The sequence below is a fragment of the Eretmochelys imbricata genome, chromosome 18, assembly GCF_965152235.1.
Source record: "Eretmochelys imbricata isolate rEreImb1 chromosome 18, rEreImb1.hap1, whole genome shotgun sequence".
NCBI lineage: Eukaryota > Metazoa > Chordata > Testudines > Cheloniidae > Eretmochelys > Eretmochelys imbricata.
The window spans coordinates 242,839-255,536 of NC_135589.1; the positions used below are offsets into that span (position 1 = coordinate 242,839).

General features: G+C 44.3%; 1 protein-coding gene across 23 annotated transcripts in view; it reads right to left on the reverse strand.

Annotated features, from left to right (window-relative positions):
• The window catches only part of EIF4G3 (eukaryotic translation initiation factor 4 gamma 3), a 449,900-nt gene that overhangs the window by 66,372 nt on the left and 370,830 nt on the right, over nt 1-12,698 (reverse strand). For all 23 annotated transcript variants that reach the window (XR_013348334.1, XM_077837081.1, XM_077837080.1 and 20 more), the window contains 2 exons: nt 10,235-10,329; nt 7,544-7,637 (listed from right to left, as the gene is read on the reverse strand). Coding sequence is in view for 22 of the 23 variants with exons in the window: in XM_077837081.1 (XP_077693207.1) it covers nt 7,544-7,637; nt 10,235-10,329 (189 nt within the window). In the remaining variant the exon portion in view is untranslated. The remainder of the gene's footprint in view (nt 1-7,543; nt 7,638-10,234; nt 10,330-12,698) is intronic.

The window sequence follows — 12,698 nt, forward strand, 5'->3', positions numbered from 1 at the left end:
CTTGACTCAAGATCGCATTGATGTTGGCCCCTATGAATTCTAGTGACTGTGTGGGATCCAAAGTTGATTTTTTGCCATTTATGCTCACACCCAGGGAGGAGAGGAGCCTTAAAAGCATGCAGGTTGAAGCTCAAGCCTTCCTTTTGGGTCATGCTGCTAGCAGCCAGTCATCAAGGTACGGGAATATAAGGACCCCCTGACATCGGGCAGTGGGCCACCACTACACAGAAAACTTTGCTGAAGACTCATGGAGCAGTGGTGAATCCGATCGGTAAGACACTATGTTGGAAGTGTCAGTGGCCTACTGCAAATCTCAGGAGCCTTCTTTGGGTTGAATAGGTGTCTATTCCACTGAATGCATCCAATGAAGTGAGCTGTAGCTCACAAAAGCTTATGCTCAAATAAATTTGTTAGTCTCTAAGGTGCCACAAGTACTCCTTTTCTTTTTATATGAAAATAGGGATCCTGCATATTGAGAGCCTTAAAACACATGCCTTTTTCCAGTGAGGGTATTATGGCTGCTAAAGGTGACCATACAAAACTTGGGCTTGCGAATGAACCATTTGAGACGACACTGGTTCAAGACTGGTCTTCATCCGCCTTTCTTCTTGCATACAAGGAAATATGTGAAATGGAATCCTATGCCCTCGTCAGTCATAGGAATGGGTTCTACTGCTACCATTTGAAGAAGAGAGTCCATCTCTAGGGCGAGGATACTGTCTGGCCCTCTCATCAATTAAAGTCCAGTTGGCAGCCATCTCAGCCTTCCACTCTCCTGTTCAAGGTAGATCAGTCTTCTCCCATGACAGTCGGGTTCCTAAAAGGTCTGGAAAGTCTTTATCCCCAAAGGTTCCAATAAAGCCAATTCACAGGCCATAAACCCTGCAGCCAGACACCCGCTACCAGGCCGGTATGACAGCCCGACACCAGGGCCGAACAGTGTCCCCGGGCTGGACCTTGAAATCTCCTTAGGAGCCCGAGGAGTACTCCCTCTTGGACCAACCGTGCGCCAGTGCCTCCTGCTCCCAGCTATGGCATCGAGGGGAGTGAGATTGGTGCCAAGGAGCCGAGTCTTGTTGCTGTCACAGTGACCGGAGTCTAGTCAGCAGTGATGTGTGCTGGGATGGGGCAAAGGTGTTGGGGATTGGGAGCAGGCTGCTGGGGATTGGTGCCATGATGCCAACCAGTGTCATGAAGAGGTCCCTTAGTACCTACCTAGGGAGGTGGTGGAATCTCCTTCCTTAGATATTTTTAAGGTCAGGCTTGACAAAGCCCTGGCTGGGATGATTTAGCTGGGGACTGGTCCTGCTTTGAGCAGGGGGTTTGACTAGATGACCTCCTGAGGTCCCTTCCAACTCTGATATTCTATGATTCTATGATACCGTGGTGACCATGACTGGCTTTGGGGTACTGCATCTATGCCTTGGAGCCAGAGACCGGGAATGTGCTACCGGAGACCATGAACTCTGCACTGATGACCATGGGTGTGGAACTGGAGACCGGGCTCGAAGATTGGTGAGGTTCTGGCGAGCGACGACCCCGAACTAGCCACTGGGAAGGCCCCATCTGTGGCTTACCCTTAGGGGAAGGGGCCTTTCGTGCGTGTGTCTCCTTTGGTGAGGGCGGCACGCGGAGGGCCATTAAGTCTTTGGCCGTTTGAAAGGCCCCTGGCATCAATGGCACCGTGAGGTGTCTGGGGCCCCAACTGCTCCCGGGAGTAGGAGGAGGCTCTCATACTGGGCTTGGAGCCCTGGCCAGAGAGGCTGCACCTTGCAGTCCTGGTGCAGACGGATGGCTCAGCACGGGTCCTGTGCCCATCGCAACTTTCCTGGACTTCTTCTTGGATGGAGATCGGCCATGTTCATGCTGTTTGCCGCTAGTGTGCGGATTGCTGATTGGCATGTGTTTGTGGCAAACTGTGCACGGCTTGAAACCATAGGACTGGGGCATGCCTCGTCCCAGGGACAAGTCTAAACTAAACTAAACTAATGTACTAACTACTTAAAACACTATATAACAACTATGTAAACAGAAAACAGCAAAAACTTTAGAAGCACTTTGCGAGATGCAAAGAACAGGCATTCCAGAAACCGTCACAGGTGGTAAGAAGGAATTGAGCAGGTGCAGGGCCGATGGAGCCTAATATACCTGTGCATGAGAGCGGAGCTCCAGGGAGCACCACAGCTGGCCCTATGGATACCGCTGAGGCAAAAATCTCTGGCAGCCGTGCATGCGCATACACCTAGCATGGAATTAACATGAGCTACCACTCGAAGAAGAACTGGCGGATTCAGCAGTCTGTGCGACTTCTTTTGTTTGTGAGCCTTGGAACGTACCACTTCTCCATGGCTGGAACTTGTGGAAGGTGCACTGTCTTTCTTGGGCCTGGAGGAAGACTTACTGCCATGCTTATGTGCATGCTTCCGTGCTTCACGACCAAGCTCTGGCACAGGGTACACAGTACTGGTACTAGCAATACCGGCTTGGATCTCCGTGGTAGGAGGTGAGCTCCTGGATTTCTCAGGCTGACATACAAGGGAGATTCCCCCGCCTGGGTTCAACTGCGGCCTCACGGTGACCTCCATGAGGTGCTTCTGGAGCCAGAGAGCTCGGCCTTTCTGGGTATGGCTTGGGAAGAAGAGGCAGATACTGCACCTGGATGAAATGTGGGCTTCTCCCAAACAGTAAATGCAGCATTGGTCCTCCTTGCTGTCCAAGAAAGCATCTTCACCATAATCCAGTAGCCAGATGTGGGTGTAGGTGATGGTGCTGGGGGAATTGGCAAAAATGGCATCCCAAAGTCCTTAAAATGTTAAACTATTACTACTATTAAAACTACAAAAAATGAACTATGTACAGTACTAAAAAAATTTTTTTTTAAAGTGTGTCACAGCGAGATGAGAGGAGAGTAGAAGCTCTGACCGAGACCATGCAGCGGTGAGAAGGAACTGAAGGCGCAGTCAGTTCACTTCACTCTTTATTGCCTTGGAGTAAACCATGAGGTAAAGCAAGGGCACATGTGTGGACCAACAGACACTACTACTTTCAAATTATCCGGCTCTGGATGCATGGTGCATGTGTATAACCCTTAATGGAATACAACAGGGACCATCACTCAGAGAAGAAACTGACAATATTGCTTAACACTTGTAGTGAATCCATACAATTTTAAGAATGTCCACTCCAAACTGTTGGCAGAATTAAGTACAAATGTATACTCAATTCATACTTTGCATTCTCTTTTAGACTTATCCATGCTGCTCTTTTCTCTTGCATTTACATTTTACACAGTCTGAATTTTTGCTCAGATTCTGCAGTATCTATTTGGACATTTAGTCCCAAATTTTTTTTACCGCAGAGTTAAGGTTTCCCAGTAGTACCTTGTTCCCTCAAGAATGTGGAGAGTGGATAAACTTAAACCTCTGAAAACCAAGAACTACAAAGATAAGGTTCATGCTACCCCACAGAGCAACCTGGAGCTGTCAACAGTCACTGAGGATAGCCCAGTAATGCTGGTGGCATAGCCACGAAGAAGGACTAAGAAAACATGCCAATTATTGTGTTGCGTACCACAGATTTGAATTACAGCATTTACCTGCATGCACTCCAGCTGTATTCACTGTGTTAGCTGCAGCTGTGCTGAATGGTGGAGGGATTAGTTACAGCAAGTTAGCTGGAGAGGTGCATAGTTACCATGAAGGATCAGCCATGCCTCATTTCAGTGCTGACTTCTGTAGTTTGTCTCAGTAGCACTTCATAGGGGTCTTTTAATGGGGAGTTGGTGGCATACATGACTTTGGTCTCAAGGCTTAGTGAGAGGTAAATGAAAGCAATGTCTCAAAGCTCAGTGTTTGAGTATAGACTAGGTGTACGTAGCTCCTATTTGCTATGCCTAACCTAACCCTGAATTTTACCTCAGCAAAGGAAGGTGTTAAACTTTGTCCTACAGTGCTCACCTGCAGCATTCCCAGAATGTTTTGTAGCATCTGCAAGGGTAAAGTGTTAGTACGTGTGTTGTTATGCTAGTATGTGTGTTCGGGCATCGATCAAAGAGAGGAGAGTTAAGGCTGTATTGCAGGAGTGGCACATACCATAATCCTGTATTTCCTGGTTTTCAGAAGTTTAAGTTCAGCCAATCTCTACATTTTTGAATGGCAAGAGGCATCACTGAGCAACCTTAACTCTGTGTTCACTAAGTTTCTGGGCAATGAATTTTTCTGCATCCCCATTTTCCACAGCCCAGCCCTCCCACTCTACTGCTCAAGGTTACTTGGCAATGATTATCCCAGCCATAGGATGCACTGGCTGTATGTTAGTCCCTTCACTGCCCCTGCATCATCTCATCTCCCATCTCTGCCCCCCAGCATAGCCTAGTTTCCCCATCTCAGCTCACCTCCATATGGAGAGAAGGACATTTGTATGGGACAGACATGAGGGAGCATGGATATGGGGAATTTTTTAGGGGACAGAGCTAAAATGCCCCAATATCTCCCACAGCACAGCTCTGATGCTCTCCTCTCTAGCCCGCTCTTTCCTGCACTGCTCCAAAACCCTACACATTCTCCCTCACTGCTCATACTTCCCCCACCTACTCAGACTCTTACACTCCTGCTCTAACTCTTCCAACATTCCCTCTCTCACACACACACACACACACTCTCCACCCTCTTTGCCTCTCTACCTGTAAGTTTGGAGGGGTCATGGAGAGGTGATGGGGCTTTGAGGACTACCTGTACCAGTTGGAGGTCAGAAGGTGAAGGAGAGTGTAGATACAAAGTCCTAACCCAAGTATGGGTATATGGGATGGGGTTCTACAGATCCATTTGCAGGAAAGGAGGTTCGGAAAGGTGTGAAGTGGACTGAAGAGATGTTCTCAGCCTGTGGGCCTGTGCCATACTCCAAGGAAGCCCTTTCTCAGTTCCCTACCCCATCTCAGCACTCACAAAAAGAAGTACTTATGGCACCTTAGAGACTAACAAACTTATTTGAGCATAAGCTTTCGTGAGCTACAGCTCACTTCATCTCAGCACTGTGTACCTGTGCCATGCACTGCACATATTAATTCCTAGCTCCCAATCCGGTCTCAGCACTGAGGGGGCTTTTTTTGAAGGGGGACAGGAATAGGGGGTATGGATGTGGTGAGGTTTGGGGGACAGAGCTGAAGCTCCAACTCTGTATCTCCTACTGCACAGCTCTGATCCTCTTTTTTCCTCCTCACACTCTCCTGCACTGTTCCAAGCTCCCCTATTTTCCTACAAGCATCAGCATCATGGTAAGGGTGAGCCTAGTATTCCCATCCTCACTGCTGCAGGCAGCATGGGGATGGAGTAGAGTTCTACAAAAAGAAAAGGAGTACTTGTGGCACCTTAGAGACTAACAAATGTATTTGAGCATAAGCTTTCGTGAGCTACAGCTCACTTCATTGGATGCATTCAGTGAATGTCTAAGTCCTAGTCATCCAACTGTGTTTTCAAAAACACAGCATTTGAATGATCCCTTACTCTAATAAGTTGCTGTATAGGAGTGTGTTGGCCTCTTGATAGCTGTGCCAGAACACAATCCCAAGGTGAAAAGGTTGGCAAAGGTGCATAGCCTCCTTCCTACATCCTCCCAACCCCTCTCCTTCTGCACTGCTCCAACATCCTGCACATTTCTCCTTACTGCTCTGATCCTTCATATTCCCGAGCTCTGCATTAAAAAAGTTGGAAGAATCTGAAAATACTATGAGCAGCTCATTTTAAGGGAGCTGTGTAATTTGTCCAACAGTACAGCTATACTGCAATGTAAGCTCAGGGTCTGAATTCAGGCTTAAGCCTAACCCCCTTTCCATCAACACATAAATTGCGCTAATCCAGGGCTCACACCCAGGATCCCAGAGGTTGAGGGTCCAAGCCTGAGTCAAGCCAGGACCCAGGGTTCAAGCCCTATTGGTCTGCAGAGTAGACATAGCACCAGTGGACTTATGCTCTGGAAGTCCATCAAAATTATCCCACAATCCCTTAGGCCAACTTTCTTTGACCTCTGGACACTCAAGTTTGGAGGACACTCAAGTTTTCCCACACTGCACCATGAACAAAACACTAGAGTGGCCACATTTTGGGAAGTTTGAAATATGAGTTGTTGGACTGGGGCCCACACAATACAGTGTAGACACTGGAGTCCCAGGTTGAGACCCAGGGTTCAAAAATTCCTAATTTGGGTTTACAAAAGAACCTAGGGTTTCAGGGCCTACACTAACAAACCCACAGTCTGCAACTTGAGTTCTACTAGTCCTGGGCTTACACTGCAGTGTAGACATACCACAAATGACTCTGACTGCTTAACTTGCTGTCCTTTGAGCGTACTCAGTCCCTCTGCTCAGGAAATAGTTGAGGAGCATTATCACATTATCCCAACTGCTTATTAGAGTCTTTCATCTTCCCCCTATTTAATTAATGGTAATTACCTTGATAACACCTACAAAGTAAAATCAAAGTCCTCTTGTGTATTTTAAAGCAATTTAAAATATTGGTTTTAAACCAGAAATTTTTATCTCAGAGCAAAACTTCCAAAAGGAGCCCCTGCAGAATGCAAGCAACATACATAATACACTTTCTTTGAAAACTGCCATGGCCAGGATTCAGACTGACAGTATATTGTTATAGCTCAGGTTTAGTGACTACAGCATGTCACTTTGAGCCACCCAGCTTCTGTGACAACAGATTACCTGCAACAGAGTCCTAGTCTTGCTGCACATGTTATAATTTAGTGAAAACTTTTACTCCAGATCACTTGTGCTCCAAACTTTTCAGGAAGTTTTAAAACTCTATTAGAGAGATCTATTTTGGGAATTGAATTTGTTCCTAATTTGTTGTATAATTGTATTTCTTTATTATTTGTTTTATGACTATATAAAACACTTTGGCACATATGGTCAGTACAGCAGAAAACAATCAATTACTAATAATAAAACAGACTCTTTTCTAATTAGTAACTGGCCTGAAGAATTTGTTCATTTGTTAAGGTTTTTGAACTTGCTGAAGACTTTAATTAGTTCTTAGGCTGCTGGCTCCCACAAAAAGGCAAAGGCACAAGATTTTCTCTTCAAGTCTTGAAAACAATTCAAATGAAAGTCTCCAAACAGAAAAGGAAGAGTCTTAACGAGTCCAGGTATCAGTGCCAGGAACCACATGGCCCATGCTGACATTATATTTTGCTTTACTTATGTATTAAGGGGCTCCTTGCATGAAAAAGAAGTTGGGTGGGAAAACCAGCCTGCAAATAGCTGATGCCCTTACTATGTGTTACTATTACGCTACTGTTATGTCACATTCTGCTGTAAGGGATGTATTCTTGATCATTCATGACACAAACTTTACAGGAATGGACATTATCTAGGCCTGAGCTCTGAATTCATTAATTTTAGATGGTCACAGCATATATACCTCTTACTTCACATTACGTGATTTGTTCAAAATTACCACAGTGATGGATCAACAAGGAGCTAAACTACGATTACAAGGATCAACATCAAGGACAACATATAAACTGAGGTAAAACTTACCAATCTCACTGGCCTTTGCTCCACCACTGCTGCCCTTCCCCCAGCTGCCCAACTGGGCTTTAGGCACAAGCTGAATCTTCTCATCTATTGTGGACTGAAATACAAATCAACACAGATGATCAAGCACTTACAAATAGGAAAATTTTGCTCCTTACTTGTAAATGGATCTTTTCATATAACTCCACTTACTAATTCTAGTACAGCTTGTAAGATCCCTTATTAGCACAGAGATTTCTAGTAGATTCTTGGAGATCATTCCTCAGCCTCTAAAAGGCAGGGAGTGTCTAAGCACACCCCAAATAGATACTAAAGCTTAAATGTAAAACATCTGGGGGAAAGCAACCCTCACAAAGAGTAAGTATAAAGCATCTTGACAGGTTTCAGAGTAACAGCCGTGTTAGTCTGTATTCGCAAAAAGAAAAGGAGTACTTGGTTAGTCTCTAAGGTGCCACAAGTACTCCTTTTCTTATAAAGCATCTGTGAACTTTCTATCAATAAGATCGAAAGATCTTAACAGTAGTTTTAAGGAGGGAATACAGGATTGATGCATTGAGTGTGTGAGGGATGACCATTTTGTGTGTAATGAATTAATGATTTCCACTCACTATGAAATCTGCCAATCCTGGCACTGCTGGGAATTTGCAAGCAGCAAGGATCAGAACAGAGAAAGCCATGTAAAGAAAAGGTTTGCAGGATCTGGAGGGGCAAAAGCAGTGTCTTATAAGAACTGGAAATCCGTTTTGTACTGATCAGCAAACAAATTTATTGACTATCAGGTTGCGACACTGCAGATCTCCTTGGAACAGCCTTTGTTTCTTTCTGCTCATGAAGCTGTAATGGAGAGAGTGGTATGTACACTAAGCACAGTAGAAGAGCTTCTCTCATCTGAGTTGAAAGCTTGATTATTAGCAGAATAAATCCACCTCACTAGACAGGGCTTTGGAGGCCTGCTGTATGATCTCCATAAAGAACAAATGGCACTTGATCTGCAGAAAGATTTTATTCTGTCCCGGTCCTACTTTATATGCTTCTTAACATCCAGGCACTGAAGGAAAATTCAATAGGGTGGCACTGATTAGGGCAAAAAGAAATAAAGAAATCATCCTAATAATGTAAAGGACTAAGTTCTCTTTCTTTGGATAGAAATTCCAAAGCTGTTCTCAGGACCATTTTGTCTGGAAAGAACTCTAGCAAAGGACAGGGGTCTAGGGAAGGACAATACACTTAACCTGAGTCTGAGACTACTGTCACAAAAAATCCCACTTTGCTAATAAGAATAACAAAAAGCAGTTCATCAGAGGCTCAGATGATGGTTGCGGCAAGATTTGCAGGATCAGATAAAAATTTATAACAGTTTATAGGAAGGTGAAAGGCCGGTATGAGTCTCCTGATTGCACCCAGAAATCTACAAATACAACGTGAGCGTTCATCGCTCATTTCAAACCACAGATCCTCAAAGCTCTTGGTGCTGCCACCTATGATAGGCAGCAAGTAGAGGGAAAGCAACCCTCCTCTCCACAAAGAGTAGTTCAGCTGAGAAGAGGGGAGGTAGTGGAACACTAGAGAAGAAGTGGCAGTAGGGGGAGATATGGCCAGTTTCCTTGGCTCCGACCGCTCCTACTCTGCCTGCACCAGAACTCTTGGTGCTTAAATCTTCCCTGCCCAGGCAGCTCTTTAAAGCATTGCCAACTAAGAGAAGATGACGTGGAAAACCTGCCATCCTCTGAGGAAGAGAGTGCCCCTTCCCTCTGACCTTTTTTCCTGTGTATTTGTGGGAGGGGAGTCCAAAAAACAGAATGAGAATCATGAAACTACAGAAGAACCATCCCAAGGTGAAATCCTGGGCCTCTCTCTGGAAGATCCAGAAGTGGACAGGATGGTGTTCAGAAAAAAACGGTCTGAACAAGAGACAAAAAGATACAAGAGCCAATTCTCAGAAAGTTGTAGTCTAGAAGGAGCCTGCTATGAGGCCCGAGGCAAAACTGAGAGAATACTGTGGACTCTATGTACTCAGAGTATGGTGGGGCACCTCTGCCTACAGAGACTAGAAACTAAACTCCAAGAATCTTCCTGAGTGCTGCCTCCATGATAACTCATAGAATCTCAGGGTTGGAAGGGACCTCAGGAGGTCATCTAGTCCAACCCGCTGCTCAAAGCAGGACCAATCCTCAATTTTTGCCCCAGATCCCTAAAGGGCCGCCTCAAGGATTGAACGCACAATCCTGGCTTTAGCAGGCCAATGCTCAAACCACTGAGCTATCCTTCCCCCCAGTAACCACAGGCAGGCCTTCCAAGGCACTTGAGAGGCCTTGTAGGATAGCTGCTTGATGTATTATTCCATGTCAAAGACAGTACCTGAATTCACATTCTCTTTTCAACTGAAGAAATTTTGGATCAAAAAAGGATAATTATGAATCTTAAAAAATGTGTACATATGTTGTCTTTCCTCAGTTCAAATAATCTTTGGACATTCAGAACCAATAACATTTGCTCAATGTTTTGTTTACACTCAGCTCAGACCTGCCTCCCCAAAGATTTTACGAATTAAAACACCCTAGAAAAAAGAGTAAGGCCTCTTTGTACCCATAAGCACCAAACCATCTCCTCCATAGATCAAACAAACAAAAATTTCCCAAATTAATATCCAAGTAGCTTTGTCAACATTAAGTGACTCAGTCCATTGATACTTACCTTGGTGATTTTAAGGAATTTGGCGGGGTCAAGCACACGACTATTCTTTGCCCCCTGAACAGTGTTCCATCCACCTTCATCTACCCTCTGGACACCTACAAAAATAACAAAGTCAATCAAAACTTCCTTAAAACTTGCTCATGGTCCAAACGTATCCAAGTGCAACGTGTACAGTCCTTGCCTCAAAAACATGATCTGAGAAAGTCAAAGAAGGGGCTGCAGCCCTACTGTGAGCCCAACACAACTCTACAGTGCGAATGTTAAGCATGAATTTTAGAGGTTTATTCTAGATTAGATATTATAGAGGCATGGGATATTCAAAGACTATTGTATCAACTTTATAAATGTTATGTATATCTTTCTGAGCTACAGATTATATTCTGGCTCCATGGGGGAATTACAGGGGTTTACTGCAGGAACTAACATCATTTGGGGGTAATTAATGAAAATTCCTAGGCAGGTGGCAAGACTAGAGAGGGCTCATCTTTTGGGAGAAATGGCATATGCTAGTTTGATCTGGTTAAAGATGATTACCAAACAAAGAACTGAGAGCTGTATAAAGTGGTCACCCTAACATGGGAGGGAGTCACTCTCACTCAATCCAAGAATTAGCATGACACTGCGACCAAGAGGGGCAGACCTGCAGGAAGGGTTTGAAGTACTTTGTTCCTATCAGGGTTTTCATGTTTAAGATGGATTTGCCTGGTAAACTGAGACCTGCATGTGAGTTGTTTACTGTTTTTAAGATTAAGGTTTTCTCTGTAATGCTTTTGTTCTGAATAATATTTTCTTTATGAAGGCTGACTGGCCACTGGTTAGTGCCTGTCATCGAACTGAAAGAACGCAGAGCTGCAGATGCTGAACTAAACTTAGACCAGCTGGGATAACAACAGTGAATTGCATGAGGAATTGCAGCCCAAATTTCTGGTCTAGAGGGGGAGTCACAGACCTCCGCCCTGAGCAAGGTGATAGTTAGAAGCATGAGACTTAAGTGGAGTGCTCTTAAGGAGGCCACCTGAATGGGTTAGAGGTGCAGTTACCTCAGGAACTGTGGCATATGTAGATTATTAATTGTTGTATTATAAACAGGCCTGAGAAAGAACCACAATTTTGAAGGGCAAACTTTTGTGATATTTCCCTCTGACTACAGCACTGTTTTCTTAGCCTGTGTTCTTGGTGTTCTGATGTAGTCATTTCCATGTATTGTGCAAAATAAAAAGCTCCAAAAAGAGGCAGAAGAAATGGCTTCCTGCTACCTGAAACAGTGGCACTCACTGCATAGATTCAACACACACACATTTCAGCCTGAATGAGGAATCACTTCAAGAGGTTCAGGTAGAATTTCTTTCCCACCATTATTAGTCTGCAGAAGAGAAGAATGAGGGGGGGATTTGATAGCTGCTTTCAGCTACCTGAAAGGGGGTTCCAAAGAGGATGGATGTAGACTGTTCTCAGTGGTAGCAGATGACAGAACAAGGAGTAATGGTCTCAAGTTGCAGTGCGGGAGGTTTAGGCTGGATATTAGAAAAAACTTTTTCACTAGGAGGTTAGTGAAGCACTGGAATGTGTTACCTAGGAAGGTAGTCAAATCTCCTTCCTTTGAGGTTTTTAAGGTCAGGCTTGACAAAGCCCTGGCTGGGATGATTTAGTTGGGGATTGGTCCTGCTTTGAGCAGGGGGTTGAACTAGATGACCTCCTGAGGTCCCTTCCAACCCTGATATTCTATGATTCTATAATTCTATAAATTGTAGCAGCATTAAAAATAGAAGCCAATATGCACTTTGTCTTCTTCCTTTTTTTATTGTACCTCTTGTTTTGTAATCTTTAATATCCCATAGAAGACTATTCTGCATTAGGTCTGCCAAGCATTCTTCCTTCACAATTGATACGTTGCTTGCCAACTGTTTTATCTTACTTTCTTGTTTTATCACATTTCTTTACCTACTGGTTCTTACATGTAAAACTGCTCTCCATACTTGTATTCTCATAAGCCATTTTATACTGAAAATTTGTTTAAAGTTACTTTTTGTTTTATTTGTTTCTGGATCCAGGCCTTGGACTGAGCTGGTACTTGGTGTAGATTGTATCACATCTCTAGTGGCCCCATCAGTTCAGAATAATTTAGAAAATTACATTTAGAAAAAAAGATTCTAGCCATTATGGTTATGGAGAAAAAATTCTGACCATGGATCAGTGCACTGCTGTCTAACTGAAACTGCTGAGACTGGCCAAAACAATGAGACAACTCAGTGCTAGGATAACCAAGTGTGATGCTACTGAAATCAAAAGGATCCAGACCAGCTTTTAGCATGGCTGATTTTGGTACAATAGCTCAGAAAGGTATGGACAGCCTCTATTCATCTTAATGGGTGTTTAATTTTGATGCCTAACAACAACTGAAGGTCAGGCTACCACACCCTTTCACACACTGAATTGCACCTTACTATGGGAGTACTCCCATTTG